This window comes from Euphorbia lathyris, chromosome 10 (genome assembly GCF_963576675.1).
Source record: "Euphorbia lathyris chromosome 10, ddEupLath1.1, whole genome shotgun sequence".
Classification (NCBI taxonomy): domain Eukaryota; kingdom Viridiplantae; phylum Streptophyta; class Magnoliopsida; order Malpighiales; family Euphorbiaceae; genus Euphorbia; species Euphorbia lathyris.
The window spans coordinates 50,346,164-50,367,023 of NC_088919.1; the positions used below are offsets into that span (position 1 = coordinate 50,346,164).

A 20,860-nucleotide genomic window follows, 5' to 3' on the forward strand; every position below is an offset into this window, starting at 1 on the left:
AAAAGCCTATATATAAATAAAATGAAAAACATTTACTTAAATGTAGACATAGAGGATCGAACCTCTAATCAATTGAAATGCCAATAAACGTCTTAACCATCGAGACTCATTTTATTTCTTGTTATTAATACACTAATTAAGTAAGAAATATTATAATTTTTACAATTTTCATCAATTCTTCACCAATTTTATCAATTCATCTTCCTGTTAATTGGATTTTCTTCTTTTTCGGGTTGTAGTCTTCTATTTGAGGAGGGAGAAGGAAGACTGTCTTCCTTTTTCCTCATTACATCATTGTGTTGTTTTATTTTTCTTTTTCTTTGTTCAATAAATTGTAGTTGGATTGTATATATTTCACCGAATCTCTTATTCCTTTTGAATTGCATTTGTTATTTATTATCTTTTCATTTATAACATTTTCTGATTTAGCAAGGGCAGAAATGGTAGATCTTATTCGTAGATCACTACATCTACGTGGTTGCAAAAGAAAGGATCCAGATCCAAAGATTCAGAAGGGTTTAAATGTTGAAGATTTGATTACATCTGCTTCTCTACAAATTTGGAGTTTCAAGAAGTATATGTTCAATCTGTTGTTTGTTTTATTTGTACCTTTAATGGTTTATTTTGCTCTTTGTAGTCATTTTCTTACCTTTGTGGATTCTGTACTAGCATAGCCAGTACTTATGTAAGGTTTTATTCCTTACTTTTCTTATTGTACTTGTTGTTTTCCTATCTATAAAATGATGTACGCATTTTTATCAAAAAAAAAAAAAAAATTATAATTTTTAGACAATTAATAAAATACAATCTTTTCTTTTTGTATCTCCTGCTCTCATTCGTATCTCCTGCGCTTCCTATTCTCTGCCTCCTTCCTTATTTTCTAGGGTTTTATCTCCACCCATTCCACTCCATTCGCTACCTCCACCTCGACCTTCCACCGCCACCTCGCACACCGGGAGCGGCTTCTCCACCGCCGCCTCCACCTCTCACGCTGCCGGAAACAGGGAGTGGCTTCTCCACCGCCGCCTCCACCTCCTCCACCTCTCGATCTCCAGTTCTTCTGCACAAAATAGGGTAAGTTTTCTAAAGTCTAAAGTTTTATATTTGAAGTTCTAAAGTTCTAAACTGTGTTTGAAGTTCTATTATATGAGATGGTGGAGTTTGGGAGTACGTTACCCTCGTTTTTTCTTGTAATATTTTGAAGCTTGATCAATATATTCACTTTTTTTTTAAATATTTCTTTTTATTTCCAACTATTATGTGTTGGATGAAAAAGTAAAGGGTGGGTAGTGGAAATAAAGAGAATTATTGTCCATCTGATACTTTATGAGATGTAAGTGAGCAAAAATGAAAAGAAAATGGAAATGATATGAATTTAGGTAGTGGTATTTCAATTTCAATATAATGGTAGGCAAGGGATATGAATAAAAGTCCAAGCATATATGGAAATGATTTTGATTTTAACATTTTGATTTTGATTTTTTTTCTTTATAAATTTAGTGTAAATTACCCATTGATTGTTCATATTTGTGTCACCTTCTTGGTGGGATTTTAAGTATGAACGTATTAGGCATAGAGAGGAATCGTGATTCTATATGGCATGTATAGTTCCATTTATTGATGAGTTCGTCTTGGACTTAAATGCACATTTGTTTTCCTGCAATCTATGCCTAGCAGGAGAATTTTTATACTGAGGTTTCGATTTCAGCATTTTATGTTTTACTTGTATCAAAGATGAAGCTGGTTGGTTAAGCCCCTTGGTGTGCTGGTCAGCGAATTGAAGAAGCTGGAGAATTTTTATACTGAGGTTTCGATTCTTGCTGTGAAACGTCCCTCTTATCTTCCCATATTAGAGCATGTTTGGAGCATCTACATGTGCTTTCAGATTTAATATTGAATTTTGGTGAAAGTTTACTTCGAGATCTTCTGGTCATGCTTAAAACCCGTAAGTAGCTAGATCTGTACCAAATTGCATTGGTTATCTCCTCAGAAAGAGAATGTGTTTCATCATTGGGAGATCGCTTTTACCTCTTCAATGTATGTTTCTCGATTTTTAATTAGTTAGAGTTCACTAGTTTTGAACGTCATCCTTGAATTTGGAACAAGTTTCTATTTATTATACATTGTTATTAACAAAATATACATGAAATTGGTTAAACTCTTGTTGAAACCATACTGAAAGATATAAGGTTTATGACAGAAGTTAGCATTTAGGGACAGCATGCTGATCACCTCGAACAACAACTAAGACCTGCATAAATTGAACTAAAATCAGATACTAATAATTAAGGTGTTATAATATGGTTAACAAATCCAAATAACAAAGCTCACCTCACTCATAGAAACGTGGTTATGATTTTTCAAGCAAAGTAATGCAGCCTTCACCATATGAATCACCCTTATATCATTTATACCTTCCAACCTTGGATCTAATACCTCGTTTATTAGACCGCTTTCAAGGAGCGGTAATGCCTATATTTCAATTAGATTAGCAGTTAATTTCATAGTCATTAATTAAGACACAAGAAGGCTATTGCTTAATGCCTTGAAAAGTTTAATTAGTTAGATAATGTTTTCCGGTGTTAATTTTTTTTTTTTTGAAATCTTTCTGATTTTGATCGGATCATCCATTGTTGTGGGAGCTGTTGAACTTGATGATTTGATTTCATTTTTTTTTCTCTGTTTGTTGATTAGATTTTCTTATCTGATCTCTAGAAATGATCTCTTGATTGCATAATTATTGTGTTTTTGAATGTAATTGGATGATTTTGTTGTTTAATTCAGGGAGCGAATCGAGGGCCGATGAACAAGGTTCCTACCATTGGAACTGCGTTTCTGAATCTTGCTGAATATGCTTCTACTGCTGAACCTAAAGAGTTGGAGCTACGGCTCCCTCTTTCGCTTCATTCGGGTTCTCTCAAGCCTCAAGTCTTCTTCTGTGTATGTTTTCGGATTCCCTGTATTTTTCGTGTTTGTTTATCCCGAAATTTTGGTTTTGTTTGTTATTCTAAAGTTTGCATTGATGTTACAGATATCACTTAGCTTATTGGAATTGAGAACTGCTCCGGAAGAGCCTATACAACGAGCTATAGTGCCTGATTCATCACCGCCTCATTCAGCTGAAACTGTTTCGCCTGAGAAGGATGAGCTTTCTGCAATTAAAGCTGGCCTCAGAAAGGTAAAGATATTTACGGAGTATGTATCGATGAGGAGAGCTAAAAAAGCTTGTCGTTTTAATTACTGGAAGGATTTTATAATGACTTGTGTTTAGCAGCAATGGATGGAACCCATTGGGAGTTTCAAATTGAGTTTAACACTACTGTTAGATATTCTTATTGCACATTTTGACTTAAATAATATGATTTATGTGCAGCCTTCTCCTTTGTTCGTTTGACAGTTTGAACTAAAAAAATTTTCTTTTGTTCGTTTGGCAGCCTTCTCCCTTTCTATTGATTTATGTACAGTCACCATCTTCAAACTGTTCGTTTGCTGTCATGACTGAAGCTTTTGACTAGTTGCAGGTGCCTTATTGAGTTGGCTTTATTATGTTTCCAAAGGATTAGCAATCGTGCTCTTCTAGAAATGGGAAATCGATGTAAGTTCTTGCATGCTCTTCTTCCGGTGTCAAATTGCACAATATCTGTCATTCTGCAACATTGCATATTGCAATTTAAGTGCTTGATTTAGAAAGTAATAGGAAACTTTTTTTTCCAGTCTTTCTTGATCTAGGTGTTGAGTATTTATGATTTCTCTGCTTGCATGTGTTGAGTATTTATGATTTCTCTGCTTGCATTTGTAGATAATTGGGTACTCTTTTGGAACAAAGGAGGCTATTGGTTTTGCACGTTCATGTCTTTTGTGGCTCAGGTAAAATCTATAAGATATGCAATCAGGTAAAAGAGTTGATGTTTTAATATATGATATTGAGGTTGAAAATGTATTCCTCTTAACATCAGTGACCAGATAGGTATTTCTTATTTGTGATACGGGTTTTACAATTTCTACACGTGTTGATAGTCTAAATGTGTCTTCATATTCCTGCTGATGGAATTTTAGCTATTGGTCAGTCTCTTCCCGTTGATGAATCTAGCATGATTGGGAAAGCAAGATAGTAAGGGTTCTTTGCATATTCTATTTTCAGTCATAATTCCATAGGGGTAGGGGTGAGCATCGGTTCGGTTTGGTTACTAACCGAACCGAACTGTCGGTTAACCGAACCGAAATTTGTCCTATTTTCATAACCGAACCGAACCGAACAAGTTTGGTAACCGAATTTCATTTAACCGAAAATTTTCGGTTCGGTTTGGTTACCGACCGAATAACCGAAAACATAAAATATTTAATTTTTTCTACATTTTTATTTAATTAGTTTTCAAATAATATCCTTGTACAAAAGTTACAATTGAATAAATTAAAGGCTACTAAACCAAAATATATATATACAAAGATAAAAGTGTATTTTTTAGGGTTGGACTTTTTATTTATATATATATAAAGATAAAATTATATTTTTTATATTTATATATGAAGTTCGGTTCGGTTATCGGTTATACCAATATTTTTTTTCAATAACCGAACCGATAACCGATTACCAAATTGAGCTAAAATGAAAACCGAACCGAACCAGAATGTTAAAATAACCGAACCAAACTAAAATTTCGGTTCGGTTATCGGTTTGGTAATCGGTTACCGGTTATTTTGCTCACCCCTACATAGGGGTACTCATTTCATAAGTGCTATTTCTGCAGGTTCACAAGAATTCCAGTGGCAGTATGGTAAATATATAATATAACTTGTACATTATTATAATATAATTTCATAATGAGAATTTGCAATTGACATGAGTTATGTCAATTCTTGTATCAATGAAAGATTATCATTTCTTAGAATTTGAAAACCATGTATTGGACATATATTATGATACTCTATTTTATTTTGTAAGAGATTGTATATGTATGTTTTGGATCATTGTTTAGAAATATATTTATTATATTTCAGATTATACTTTCCGAAATTAGTCAAAATTTGCATTTATTACAGGTTTAAATTATTCAAAAGAAATGCAATAAAAAAGATGCAGATTGCAATTGTTGCAAATTTCAATTATAAATGTTGCAAAAAGCTACTAAATATTTGTAGGTTTCAGTTAAAATTGTTGCAAAAGCTAATAAATATGTTGCAGATGTCAGATAAAATTGTTGCAATTTCATTCAATTATGTTGCAATATCGACCTAAAATTGTTGCAAATTCATAGCACTTGTTGCAAATTCATATGATTTATTGCAAATAGTAATATAAATGTTGCATTTGAAGCAATATTCGTGTTGCAGATCTATTAAAATTGTTGCAAAAATTAAATAAATTAGTTGCATTTGATTTAATGCAACAATAATAATATGTTGGATTATTTTGTAAATTTATTGCTTTATCAAAAATTTGTTGCAACTAATTAAAAAATATCCAACAATCGTTAATTGTAGCTATTGTTTACAAATTGTTGCATTAGCAAATAATGCTACAGGAGCATCCGCAACAATTGGATTTTTGTTGCGTTAGGCCCATTTTTGGCCTACTGCAACTCAAAAAGGTGTCTAAGCCAACAATTTCACTTGGTTGCAGTAGGGGTTTTATGGTGTAGTGAAATAATCGAGGTAATGGTAGAGGTACTAATATGGGAAGAGGAGCTGGTAATACTTCTCAAGGAGCTAGAAATCAGGGTAATCAGTCAGATAGAGCTTCAACTCAACCTTGAACTTTTGCTATGACTCCACAAGAAGCTATTGCATCTGCAGAAGTTATCACTGGTACGATTTCTTTATTTGGAAAAGATGCTTATCTTCTTATTGATCCTGGTGCTACACATTCTTTTGTGTCTCCATTATTTATGTCTGACATAATTTGGGAGTCAAAACTTATGCCAGAACGTTTAATTGTTAGCATGCCTATGGGAGAATCTTTAGTATGTACACATGTATATCCTAATTGTGAGGTGAAGTTAGGGGAGTCTTTTATACATGTGAATTTGATACCTTTGATGGTGCAAACATTTGATGTCATCTTAGGCATGGATTCCTTATCTAAATATCAAGCAATGGTAGATTGTTCGAAAAAGAAAGTTAATCTAGTATTAGCTAGTGGAGAGGGATATGTGTTTCATGGTGAGAGAGGTGTACGTAGAAGTATAGTCACAGTTATGACAGCCATGAAAATGCTAAGGAAGGGATGTGATGCTTTCTTGGCATATCTGGTAGATAGTAATAAAGAATCTCCCAAATTAGAAGATGTGCCAATTGTGAATGAGTATCCAGATGTCTTTCCGGATGAAATACCAGGGTTACCACCAGTAAGAGAAGTAGAGTTTGCAATTGATTTGCAGCCTGGTACTGCTCCTATATCACTTGCACCATATAGAATGGCACCGGCAGAAATGAAGGAATTGAAGGTGCAGTTGCAGGAGTTATTGGATAAGGGATATATTCGACCTAGTGTATCACCATGGGGAGCTCCAGTTTTGTTTGTAAAAAAGAAGGATGGTACAATGTGGTTATGCATTGATTATCGTCAACTGAACAAGGTTACTATTCGAAACAAGTATCCATTACCTAGAACTGATGATTTGTTTGATCAATTGCAAGGAGCAACCATATTAGCTGACGTTGAGAATTTGTGGAGTAGTGTGATATGGGTTATGAGTAAGTCATAACTTGTCTATATAGGTGATGCTGGAAAATCAGATTCGTACCTGAACCTTGTGATGCATTTTTCGACCAGATATAGGCCGAATCTGTCATTGAGTCCTAAATGAAAGTTCTTTATTTTTATCTTACGTTTCCAGGGGTTTTTGAATCGTCTTAATCGGACTCCGTATGAAAAAGTTATGCTGGAAATGACATATGTTGGTCATTTTAGCTTTAAACCAAAATTTGGTTTTTGCTTTGATTTTTCTTCTTATTTGAAAGATACTGCTAATGGTTTATATAATAAGTCAGTGGTAATGTCTCACCGTCTTATCTGATCTTATTTTAGGTCGGGTTTGACAGAATAGCCCAGGGGACCTCCATGGAACGATGTTTAATTAGATTAACCACATACATCGAGTCAGACTCAACCCAAAGGTGATGCCAATTATTCTCCCAAGCTAATTCAATCGCGAAAATTGCAGCTTGTAATTCAGCCATATAGGCAAAAGAAGGAGGGATAAAAAACGCAAAACAACCTTTGGAGAAGCCGCGAGAGTTACGAAAAATGCCACCCGCCCCCGCCTCACCAGGTGCATCAAGAGCAGAGCCATCAACATTAACTTTAACCCAGCCAGGAGGAGGCTTAACCTAAACATCATTTAAAAAGTATATTATTTTTTATGTATTTGTGCACAAATTTTATATTAATTGGTTCAGAAAATAAAAGTTTTGCGTTTTTATAATAGGTTTGATGATGAAATATGTTTAACCTAGATGAAATATTTGGGCTATTTATTTATTTTTTTTATTACATATGTACAACAAAACATGTGATAAGAATCTAAATAAGACGAGACAAATACAATACCATATGTATACACGTATCTTTGATAGTAAAAGAAATATTTATGTTTTCATGTTTTGTCAAATTTGTATTTACGGAGTTTTTTGTTCAAAGGAAGACTGGGGTTTTCATTTTGCTAAAACCGAAGATCTTTTAGTTGGATATCGAAAAAATGACTGTTGGCGATCTTAAAATGGAAATTTTCTTGTTAGTACCAAATTGTATGCAACCAAATTTTTTATTTTCCGAAATCATCCTTTTCGGAGGTTTCTCTCTCTAAATGATCAATTTCTCTCTCCTCACAAAACAACGCCTAAATAATCTCAAAATTAAAAAGTTAAAGAATTAAAGTTATTTGTAATATCATCAAGTCTTTGTTTTGATATCGTCAATGCTCATTTTAATTTTGAGGTCCTTATTTTTAACAAAGCGAAAGACCTTAGTCATTTCTTGCTCGTAAAAAAAAAACCCAGTCCCCGTTTGGACAAAAAAAATTCACAGGTATCTGTTTGACAAAACGTGAAAGCACCATGTTGTTTTAGACTTTTACCATAATTGATATGTTATTAGTGATAACATGACACGTGCACAAGTAGAGTAAAGATAACAAGATTTGTGACTGGGGAGAGACTTCGCTAATATGGTTGGAAATTGGTCCAGTTTGTCAAAGTTAGGTCCTTAATTGTACCATTTAGAGTATTAGAAGATAAAATCGCTTTTAGTCGATAGTTATCTCATATATATATATATATATATTTATATATTGATGCGAAAATTCAAAATTAGGTATAAATAACAGCAAAAGGCAATGACTGATTCATGAATATTGACCTTAAGAGGTATTTGAGATATTCTCTTGTAATGTATGGGTGCTCTACACATAATTTTCATTGAGTTTTTCGACGGTCTGTGTAAGCTCATCCCACCCTCCCTCTAAGTAGCCCTTGGATTTTTCACTGGCGGAAAAATAGAGATGCACGGAAGTTTTGTTGCACCCTCAGCTACTCAATTTACCTTGGAAAAACGGTTGCACTTTCACCCTCCACTAGAAGAAAAGTTTAAAAATGTTGCAATTGTATCCGAAAACCCTCTTCTCTGACTCCACCACTAGTATGAATTAAGGGTGGCAACAGAGCGATGTAGGGATCGATACATCGCCCTCAATATTTTTTAGGGTGGTTTTGGAAAAATTTGAAATAAAATTCATGAATTTTTTTAACGCCTACACGGATGTCTACGGGTGACGAAGAATCCCCAAATGGTATGATCGCCGAAAGATAAATTGGGGAAAAGGAAGTTACTGAAATTGCTCAATTTTTCATATTTGATGTGCTCTCTAAATTATATGTTGATAATTTATCAAAAGATATATTAGGGTAGTTTTACCTACACATTAGATCAATGTATTTTAGCCTAAATGGCCACTGAATTTTATCCATTTTAACATTATTATCACTGAACTTCAGTTTTTAACAATATGGCCATTGAACTCTACATTTTTTAACACCGGTGGTCACTCAACGTCCCAAAACGACCGTTGATGGACACAAAATAAAAAATTCAAAAAGCTAATGATATTCTAAAGAACTTTAATTCTTGAAAATTTTCGTTTTGAGGTCATTTAGGTGTTGTTTGATTAGGAGATAGTGAATTTGAAGAGAGAGACAGCTCCAAAAAAATGTGATTTTGGAAAATAAAAAAATATGGTTTCATGGTAAATGTCGTTCTGAACAACTATAATTTTTGAATATTTTTATTTTGAGGTCGTTAACGGTTATTTTAAGGAGTTAATTAGAGTTGAGCGGTCACCGGTGTTAAAAGGTTTAAAGTCCAGTGGTCATACCGTTAAGAATTAAAGTTTAATAGCCACAATGTTAAAATGGATAAAGTTCAGTAGTCATGTATGTAGTTTACCCTATTTTAGCCTTGCTATAATTCACAATAATATAATATTGAAAACTCTGGAATGAGGATAAAAAATGGAAATAACACAATTTTACAGTAAAATAAATGGATAAGGTAGCAAAATAGGCCAACGGTTTTTAGGAAAGTATCAATTTAGGCTTCACGTACAAAATAACACCAATATGGGTCTAACGTTTAGAAAATGACACCAATTTAGACATCGATAACGGATTGGACACGTCATTTCTATTACTCCGTTAAGTTCTGATTTCTCCCCCCACATACAATTGACAAAACTTAATAGAGTAATATCAATGACGCGTCTCTTTCTGTTATCGAGGCCTCAATTGGTATCATTTTTGAAACGTTATGCCCATATTGGTGCTATTTTGTACGCAGAGCCTAAATTGATACTTTTCAAAAAACCATAAGCCTATTTTGCTACCGTATCCCTACAATAAAGGTATATGGTATGTTTTTTGGGTAAATTACACCTATGGCCACTGAACTTTATCCATTTCAACATTGTGGCTACTAAACTTTACGCTTTTTAACACCGGTGGTGGCCACTCAACTTTAACCAAGTCCTAAATATGACCGTTAACGACCTCAAAATGAAAATATTCAATAATTAAAGTTGTTCACAATGATATTTACCATGAAACCACATTTTTTATTTTCAAAAATCACCTTTTTGGAGCTTTCTCTCTCTAAAAATTCACTATTTCTCCTAATAAACAACACCTAAATGACTTCAAAACTAAAATTTTCAAGAATTAAAGTTCCTTAGAATATCATTAACTCTTCGATTTTTTTATTTTCAGACCGTCAGCGGTTGTTTTGAGGCATTGAGTGGCCACCGGTATTAAAAAGTGTAAAGTTCAATAGGCATGCATACCGTTAAGAATTGAAGTTCAGTGGCCACAATATTAAATGGGTAAAGGTCAGTGTCCATGAGTGTAATTTACCATATGTTTTTTTTACAAAACAAAATATTTAAAATTACACGTTAAGTTCTGATGACAATCAATAGCATTTCTATTTTTTAAAAAATTACATTTACATATTGACAAAACATATACCCAAAATTGAATTGCAGCGGTGTGAAATAAATTTAAATATCAATTTAGTTCATAAACTGTCAAATTAGTTAAAAACGTGAAATGTCACCATATGATTTATGGTCTCGATTTAGGGAGTTGTGTTTTGTGAGAATATGTTTTATCAATATGTAAGGATAATTTTTTAAGGTAAAAATATTATTGATTATAATCAGAACTTAATAATCTAATTTATAATATTTTTTAAAAGTAATTTATAATCCTTTATTTTGTAAATAAAACATACCACATGTCTTTGGTTTTCAAATTAGGTAAACCATAAACCTTTTTTTCACGTACCTTTCCATAATTTTTTAGTCAGTATATTTTCTTAAAGGAAATCTCTACGTTAATTTAACCTTTTTCTACAAAAATTTTCTTAAATTTTTTACTTGTAATTAAAAATAATTTCTAACTAAATATATATATATATATATATATATATATATATAATATTATTTTCGAGATCTTCACGGCCGGTTTTTCGGAGGTAGAGGCGAAGATCCTTACGGTTCGGAGATAGTAACATCCACCGCCGCTCAAATTTAATCTTTGAAGGTAAACCTTTCCTCGCTCCCAGCCTGTATCCAAAAATTTCAGTTTTCCTCCGGCTTCGTGAATTCGAATACCCACGGTTCTCGACACCCCATATATAAATATCTTAAATTGTGTTATACCAAATAGAGGACCACGACCGTTGTCCATAGAGACCTTGGAGTACACAAAATAAAGACAAAGTCTCAATTCCCTTCCCAATTTTCTCCAACACACCACACCTCTCCTTATCTCAATTATCTAAAACAAACCCTATCAATTTTCACACACACATGTACAAGATGAAAACAAACCAGCACAAAATAAGGGTTAATTTAGTTTTAAGATTATTAAAAAAGTTTAATTTTACTTCCATCATATAAAACAAATCAATTTTGTCTCAATAGTAAGCATCCTAACTCAATTATACTCTTCTTTCTAGGAAATGTCACTTACTTGTTATTACTTTTAAAAGCACAAAATTTAACTAAACTTTCTAACATAAAGATAAAAATGAGTTGAAAAAAATTACCATGAAAATAAAATTGAGCTGTTTTATACAATAAGAATAAAATATATATTTTTAATACTCTTGGGGTAAATTTTGTTAATATTCCAAATAATTTTGTTTTAATACTTTAGGTAATTTACACCCATGATCTTTTAACTTTTTACTTGTTTTCATTATGACCTCTGAACTTTAAAGATGAACATTGTGATTATTGAACTTTGCACTATATTACATAATTACATTGTTTACCGTTGATCAATATATGCACTCCAATAATAGTTAATCCTCTGTTATAAACTTGGTGAAAATGATATTTTAAACGATTTTAATTTTAGAACTTTGGATTTTGACGTCATTTAAGTGTTATTTAGTTAGGAAATGATTGTTTAAAGAGAAAAATCTAAAAAATAATAATTTGAAAAATCTAAAATGGTAGTTAAGTGTCTGCATTTTTTTTAATCTAGACTGTTAGTAAAGAGTAAATTTGATATAATACTAATTTGGACCAAAAAAAAAAAATATATATATATATATATACCATCTGTTAAACTAACACCCCGTTTATTTGTTATCCATTCGTTTGTTGAAAAATATTGAATAAGAAAAAATCTTGTTTTGAAAATAATTTTTTTTTGTATTTAATTACAATCGAAAAATAAAAAGTCACAATGACTACTTTTAAAAGGTAAAAAAAAATATAGCAAGATTTAAAGACTAAAATAGTACAATATTTCCTCACATTCATTGTATTTTTTTTCCACTAATCTAAGATTTTAGTAAGCATAAAAAAACCAAAAAAATCTACTGTACAAACAAACGGAATTTAAAATCCAAAAGTTTGCTACATAGATTGTCACGTCCGTGTCTACATTTCTAAAATTTATATTTTGATATTAGTATATCTTATAATGATTGGGTGTGTGAAGTTAATTTGGTGCTACGGAAAAAGTTTGGAGTTAATTTGATGGTTTTATGTGTAAATTAAAAGTTTAGAGTAATTTTTAAAAGATTATATAAAGATGGAGGACCAAACGAGATCTTTGCCGAATTTGGATATATATCTATCCAAAGTCTTCCAGGATATTCGAGGCGTTATCTTCTTTTCTTTTCTTTTTATTATTCCTTTTATATTCATCAGTTTTCTCTGAACCGTTTCTCCACTGTTTCTTTGATTTATGGAGATTCGACCGTCCGAATCACTCGAAATTGGAACCATAGTATCCTTATACATAGTTCTAAATCCTAACCGAAGAGTTTTTGAGTTTCGAAAGTGTTTGGAGGGAAACGTCTTAGACAGAATTTAGCGGCGAATCGATCGGGTGTATTTTGTTCAATTAGTGACCAAGGTAAGTAACTATCAACTATATTTTGAGTTTTATGTATATAGATATATATATATAATCAAAAAAATTTCAGGAATTGATATTTTAGGGTTTATACAGGTATTTGTAAATTGGGGTTTTTCACGATTTTGCTTTTTATTGTGAAATTATGGTTCAAATGAAGCTAATGACTATGCTTCTATGTGAATTTCAGATTTTACTTGATTATGTTGATTTAAGGCTTGATTTGGTTGATTTACATATATACATATATGTTTTTGGTTTCAATGTATATAGATATATATGGAATAAAATGAATTTGATGATTTCTTACGAATTGTTTTTGGATTGAGAAATCTGTTGCGGTTATTGTTGTTATTATTTTGGATTGAAGTCCAAATATGATTTTTATGAGTTGTGATATTTTGAAAGATAAAATGGTTTTGTCCATCTAGGATTGCCCGGGGTAGGAGTTGTATTTGTAAGACCATACCTAATGGCGGTATGGCCAGAGTGCACGGCTGGTAGTCCTAACTGTTAGGCAAGGAATGAGATATAAATGAGATATCTCGATATTGTTATGATTGATGTTATGATCTACACGGGTGGAATTCGAGGATGGATACACATACACAAATTTTATTTTATGAACTTAAGTTTTCAGAATATTTTATAAGGTTTTGATGACTATCTTATAAACTTAAGTTTGAGTATATTTTATAAGGTTTTGATTAAATCCCTTTATAAAGGTATATATGAAGCTATGTTAAGTAAAGTTGGTTTTTATAGCTGATAGTTTCTTACTGAGATTTCTGTCTCACGTTTTTAAATGTTTTAATGTTTTTAGGTGAGAAAGTACAAGTATAGAGAAGATTACCGACCGATTAGGCGAGGATTGGAAGTTGTTACTTAGTGTTAGAATTATTATTAGAACCTTAGTATTTCAATTGTAATGTAATGAAGTTGGTAAATATGTTGAGGTTCTTGAATGACTAATGTAGTAAGGATATTGATTTATTGAGAATCTATGTCTAAGAGGAAGACTTGAAAAGTTTGACATTTAGGATATTTGGATAATTTGGAGACTCCTAAGTATTGATTGTGATCTTTCTATTTCACGCTCGATGCTGATTGAGGTCGTCTAGGGTCGGGTGTGACATAGATATAAATTCAAGATATAATATCTGTTTGGCTCTCTAAAGTAAGAGTGTGTTTATTTCAGCTTTTCGGAGAATCGTTTAGCGTTTCACTCCAAACCACAGGAAATATAGCATTCGGTTAGGTTTATATAACCGCAACGTTTAACATTTTTTTCTGGAAACTTGTAACATTTTGGAGCTTTTTATAAATAGTTGTTTATAGTCATTTGTTATTGACAAAATTATCCTTTTTATTTCCACAAAATATGTTTCTTCTTTAACATTATTTTTATTTATATAACATAATTACCGAAAGGACAACGTTTTATCATGTTCAATAATTTATTTTATTATTTTATTATTTTTATTAATTTGTGTAATGCATTTTTTATTTTATAATTCATTTGTTGATTAATTTAAAACATGTCTATATTTGACATTTTAAATAATTAAACAACTAATAATAAATAGTTAATATCAACATCAAACAACTATTAGTTAACGGCTAAACCAAACGGGTCCAAAAGCTTTTAGGTCAATTAGAACCTTAAACTATTAAAATCTTCAACTAAGCAAAAATCATCAATTCAGTCATCATTCTATGCAAAAATCATCAATTGATTCGGTTCGGTTGAACAGTTTTAGACACTTTTCTCCAAATTTATTTTGAACCAACACTAAGATTATTATAGTCTTTATCAAATAGTCACATTTACTGATTTTAGAATAGGAAGATAATTGGATGATTTTTACTTAGAGCCTAATTGATAATTTAAGAAGTTTTAGTTTAGGATGAAATATTCATGCCTGGATTCAAACTTGTCACACCCGACCCCATCAAATTAACTTCACACACCCAATAATTATAATATATACTAATATCAAAATATAAATTTTAGAAATTTAGACACGGATGTGACAAAACTCGTGGCCACAATATTAAATGGGTAAAGGTCAGTGTCCATGAGTGTAATTTACCATATGTTTTTTTTACAAAACAAAGTATTTAAAATTACACGTTAAGTTCTGATGACAATCAATAGCATTTCTATTTTAAAAAAAAAATTGCATTTACATATTGACAAAACATATACCCAAAATTGAATTGCAGCGGTGTGAAATGAATTTAAATATCAATTTAGTTCATAAAATGTCAAATTAGTTAAAAACGTGAAATGTCACCATATGATTTATGGTCTCGATTTAGGGAGCTGTGTTTTGTGAGAATGTGTTTTATCAATATGTAAGGATAATTTTTTAAGGTAAAAATATTATTGATTATAATCAGAACTTAATAATCTAATTTATAATATTTTTTAAAAGTAATTTATAATCCTTTATTTTGTAAATAAAACATACCACATGTCTTTGGTTTTCAAATTAGGCAAACCATAAACCTTTTTTTCACGTACCTTTCCCTAATTTTTTAGTCAGTATATTTTCTTAAAGGAAATCTCTACGTTAATTTAATCTTTTTCTACAGAAATTTTCTTAAATTTTTTACTTGTAATTAAAAATAATTTCTAACTATATATATATATATAACATTATTTTCGAGATCTTCACGGCCGGTTTTTCGGAGGTAGAGGTGAAGATCCTTACGGTTCGGAGATAGTAACATCCACCGCCGCTCAAATTTAATCTTTGAAGGTAAACCTTTCCTCGCTCCCAGCCCGTATCCAAAAATTTCAGTTTTCCTCCGGCTTCGTGAATTCGAATACCCACGATTCTCGACACCCCATATATAAATATCTTAAATTGTGTTATACTAAATAGAGGACCACGACCGTTGTCCATAGAGACCTTGGAGTACACAAAATAAAGACAGAGTCTCAATTCCCTTCCCAATTTTCTCCAACACACCACACCTCTCCTCTCCTTATCTCAATTATCTAAAACAAACCCTATCAATTTTCACACACACATGTACAAAATATATGAAAAAATATTTGTTTCTTTTTTATTAAAAATTGCATTTACTAATAATTTAGAGGTCCATTTGTTTCAACTGTCCATATTTACTGTTGTTGTTAAGTTATTTGTTGTTGTTGTTAAATATTAGTTGTTTTTTCTACAAAAAGTAGCTGTTTCGGAGTTTTACCAAACACTTTCTATTTCCTATTTAGTATTAAAAGGTAAGAAGCAGTTCCGAAAAATGGAAACAAACCAACACAAAATAAGGGTTAATTTAGTTTTAAGATTATTAAAAAAGTTTAATTTTACTTCCATCATATAAAACAAATCAATTTTGTCTCAATAGTAAGCATCCTAACTTAATTACCATGAAAATAAAATTGAGCTGTTTTATACAATAAGAATAAAATATATATTTTTAATCTTGGGGTAAATTTTGTCAATATTCCAAATAATTTTGTTTTAATACTCAGAATAAAAATTCTTCGATATTTTTAGGTAATTTACACCCATGATCTTTTAACTTTTTACTTGTTTTCATTATGACCTCTGAACTTTAAATATGAACATTGTGATTATTGAACTTTGTACTATATTACATAATTACATTGTTTACCGTTGATCAATATATGCACTCCAATAATAGTTAATCCTTTATTATAAACTTGGTGAAAATGATATTTTAAACGATTTTAATTTTAGAACTTTGGATTTTGACGTCATTTAAGTGTTATTTAGTTAGGAAATGATTGTTTAAAGAGAAAAATCTAAAAAATAATAATTTGAAAAATCTAAAATGGTAGTTAAGTGTCTGCATTTTTTTTTAATCTAGACTGTTAGTAAAGAGTAAATTTGATATAATACTAATTTAGACCAAAATCAATATATATATATATATATATATATATATATATATATATATATATATATATATATATATATACCATCTGTTAAACTAACACCCCGTTTATTTGTTATCCATTCGTTTGTTGAAAAATATTGAATAAGAAAAAATCTTGTTTTGAAAAATAATTTTTTTTTTTGTATTTAATTACAAAATTACCATCTGTTTGGCTCTCTAAAGTAAGAGTGTGTTTATTTCAGCTTTTCGGAGAATCGTTTGGCGTTTCACTCCAAATCACAGGAAATATAGCATTCGATTGGGTTTATATAACCGCAACGTTTAACCTTTTTTCTGGAAACTTGTAACATTTTGGAGCTTTTTATAAATAGTTGTTTATAGTCATTTGTTATTGACAAAATTATCCTTTTTATTTCCACAAAATATGTTTCTTCTTTAACATTATTTTTATTTATATAGCATAATTACCGAAAGGACAAGGTTTTATCATGTTCATTTTTTATTTTATAATTTATTTGTTGATTAATTTAAAACATGTCTATATTTGACATTTTAAATAATGAAACAACTAATAATAAATAGTTAATATCACAGCTATTAGTTAACGGCTAAACCAAACGGGTCCAAAAGCTTTTAGGTCAATTAGAACCTTAAACTATTAAAATCTTCAACTAAGCAAAACTCATCAATTCAGTGATCATTCTATGCAAAAATCATCAATTGATTCGGTTCGGTTGAACAGTTTTAGACACTTTTCTCCAAATCTATTTTGAACCAACACTAAGATTATTATAGTCTTTATCAAATAGTCACATTTACTGATTTTAGAATAGGAAGATAATTGGATGATTTTTACTTAGAGCCTAATTGATAATTTAAGAAGTTTTAGTTTAGGATAAAATATCCATGCCTGGATTCAAACTCGTGGAGATCTCTAAGACTAACTTAACTACAAGTAGCTGTGTATTTACCAAACTCAAAATTTTCTTCTTGTTTGTTTTGGTACGGCTAAAAGAAAGCCAATGTACTGTATCAAGGACACCAATTCTTAATTATCATTACTAATGATAAAAATTCACAGTAATTATCATTACTCTTTTAGCCCTATTACATATCATTACTCTTTTAGCCCTATTACATATCGTAGCTGCTAAACTCAAAATTTTCTTCTTGTTTGTTTTGGTACTGCTAAAAGAAAGCCAATGTACAAGGTTGTATGTAATATTATATACAATAGCCGTGATCGCCGGCTATATCATTCTCCGTCGTCGTTTTACATGATGGAACAAGCATGGGGATTGTCGTCGCTGAACATTTGTGCTGGATTCATTGGTGGATGGTTGTACACTGGTTCAATATTATTGTAGATCGGAATCAGGTAACCTTGATTTACCGGGTTATACCCATAACCGTATTGTAGATGTTGTGGGTCAACAGTGTAGCTCTGAGAAAATATCCCGTCCAGCCAATTAGTCGGAACATATGTCGGATAATAGTCCATTTTATTTGTTACCTCCGCCATAGCACCACCGTCACCACTAGCTGCCGTCCCCGTCGCCGGCGCTGGATCTGGAGCAGGAGCAGGAGCTTTTTTGTTCTTCACCTTTGCTTCTTCTCCTCTTTCACCACCTTTCTCATCATCATTCTTTTTCTCTCCTGCTCCGGCTTCATCTTTCTTATCATCATTCTTTTTTTCTCCAGCTCCGGCTTCATCTTTCTTACCATGGCTCTTTTTCTCGCCGGCTTTGGAGCCAAAGCCTTCTTTATTGTCATCCTTCTTTTCCTCGCCTCCTCCGTCCACTTTCTGAGCATCATTCTTTTTCTCGCCTTCTCCGTCTACTTTCTCAGCATCGGTCTTTTTCTCGCCTCCTCCTCCGTCGCCGTCGCCGCCGCCGCCGACTTCTTTCTTTGCCTCGTCTGTCTTCGGCTGAACGACCTCAACCGACGTCCGGAACTTCTCCGACAGGTAAGGCACGAGGTCCTTAACTTCCATTGTCCCCTTCACCGTTACCAGATCCTTTCTATCATCGACTGCCACGCTCTCAACTCCTGTTAATGGGTAACGTCAGTTATAATTTGAAAAAATATTTGTATAATCGCAGATATTAAAATATTCTGAAAATTTATCTACCTTTGATTTTTCTGATGATCTTCTTCATTTTGGTAATGCAATCATCACAATGAGTTCTGATTTTCAAAACTACCATAATCTGCATCTGATTAATTAAATCCAAACGAGTTAATCACTGTAATCAGAAACGGATTTAAATTAATTATTTTATTCTTATACCTCTTCTGGTGGTGGTTTCTTCACCTCCGGTTTCTTCTCGGCGGCTTTCTCATCCGCTTTCTTCTCACCACCACCGCCGGCGTCATACAATCTGTACTTCCTTCTTCATTTTCTTTTCCAGCCTCGCTTTCACTTTCTCAGGGTCAACCTCCCCGTTCACTGTCAATTTGTTCGATTGACTATTGGTCTTCGCCGACTCCACACCTTCAACAACAAATCACAAATTTCAATTGGCAATCCAAATCAATCAATCCTATTCAATTCTCACCTTCTAAATGCTTCACCGCTCTTCTAATTTTCTTACAACAGCCTTCACAATGCATGTCGACTTTGTAAACAGAAACAGGCTTCGGTTCATCCTTTTTTTCGCCGCCGTCGGCAGTGGCGGCAGCCGCTTTATCTCCTTCACCTTCTGTCTGCTCATAAGAAAAACAAAATTAGATCAGAGAGAAACTCTTAATGAATATTCGAATCAGTAAAGTGTGATTCAAAGCCAAACCCATCGATTAAAGATATACAGTGTTAAAAACATTGGTAGAGTAATTTTAATTTTAATTTCAATTACACTTAATTCAGCCAAACTTTTAATTTTTCCAAATTTATCCACCTAAAAAAATAATGTTTTAATCAATTTTAATTTTTCAATTTTTTTGATTTGAAGTTTTTTTAATGAGGGAGAAAGTTAATGTTTAGAGAAACAAAACTTCAAAAATGATAATTTTGAAAAATAAAAAATATGATTATTTAATTTTTAAAAATTTTCATTTTGAGATCGATATTGGTCAATTTGAAAAAATAAAATTTTTACCAACCACATTTACCGATCTAAAAAAATGTGAAATCATGTAACATTTATTTGAAATTAACTCAGACAACTCACTTGATGTGGTTGAGTAACAAACTCCATCGCTATATCTATGTCGTCGGAACACTTTCGAAAAGCTAGTTTGCTCTTCGCATACATAGCTTTAATCATTAGATAATCTTGGAGGTCCTCCATCACCATGGCCACACTTTTGAAATGTTTCCACATTTAGATTGATCTTCGTTCGGTGTTTGTCAAGTACTTCAAATGGGTGAGATCGATGGCCTAAAGATTTAATATAAAATGGTTTGTAATGACTGAAAATTCAACTAATTGAACAAAATTAACTTTGAAATAAGGGATGTTTGATTACCTACTTTTCTCTTTAGGTTTGCTTTTTTACTTTAAAAGAGAGACTTTTATGGATTGGGTTAGACATCCTTTGTTTGTCTTTTATAGCTGAAAAATCAATCTTTTCAATCGTAACAGTCAATTTCATTGAATTTTCAGTTTCAAATTTATTTACCTTATAACCGATTAAATTTAATTTCATTGAATTTTCAAAATTGATTAAATATAGTCAAATATACATCTTACCATTTTTAAGAAAAATGCATTCCAAAATTTATTACATTATAACTGTCCAAATTTTTCAGTTTTAAAATTGTATTCCATTCTAACCTATTAAAATTCAATTAATTGTTTTATAATGGTTAAAATACATTAATAGCTTCTGAACTTATCTCAAAATATTGATTGGCCCCCTAAACTTATAAAATGTTTTGTTAACTCCCTCAACTTGCTTAAATTAACCTATTGGCCACCTAGATTTGTTTAAAATGAAATATTTGTCTTCTAAACTCGCCTATAGTGATTCATTAGCCTATGAACTTGTTTAAAGTGATATTCATTTCAATTTGTTTAAATCTATAAAAATAAAGTCAAAACTTAAA

General features: G+C 31.6%; 1 protein-coding gene and 1 pseudogene across 1 annotated transcript; one reads left to right on the forward strand and one right to left on the reverse strand.

The window, feature by feature from the left end:
• The first annotated feature begins 878 nt into the window (after positions 1-878).
• Positions 879-4,914, forward strand: LOC136209434 (uncharacterized). The gene is made up of 5 exons (XM_066000897.1): positions 879-1,074; positions 2,785-2,940; positions 3,032-3,178; positions 3,435-3,595; positions 3,800-4,914. The coding sequence occupies exons 2-4, from the start codon at positions 2,803-2,805 to the stop codon at positions 3,513-3,515; spliced, it is 366 nt and encodes a 121-aa protein (XP_065856969.1). The 5' UTR covers positions 879-1,074; positions 2,785-2,802; the 3' UTR covers positions 3,516-3,595; positions 3,800-4,914.
• Positions 4,915-18,085: 13,171 nt separating this feature from the next.
• Positions 18,086-20,108, reverse strand: LOC136208124 (heavy metal-associated isoprenylated plant protein 5-like; annotated as a pseudogene).
• Positions 20,109-20,860: the final 752 nt, after the last annotated feature.

What these genes read in the sequence shown, in the direction of transcription:
- LOC136209434 (XM_066000897.1), top strand. Translation starts at nt 2,803, where the DNA reads ATGAACAAGGTTCCTACCATTGGAACTGCGTTTCTGAATCTTGCTGAA. An exon ending in AGCCTCAAGTCTTCTTCTGT is followed by an intron (nt 2,941 to 3,031) that starts GTATGTTTTCGG and finishes TTGATGTTACAG; the next exon opens with ATATCACTTAGCTTATTGGA. An exon ending in TTAAAGCTGGCCTCAGAAAG is followed by an intron (nt 3,179 to 3,434) that starts GTAAAGATATTT and finishes TTCGTTTGGCAG; the next exon opens with CCTTCTCCCTTTCTATTGAT.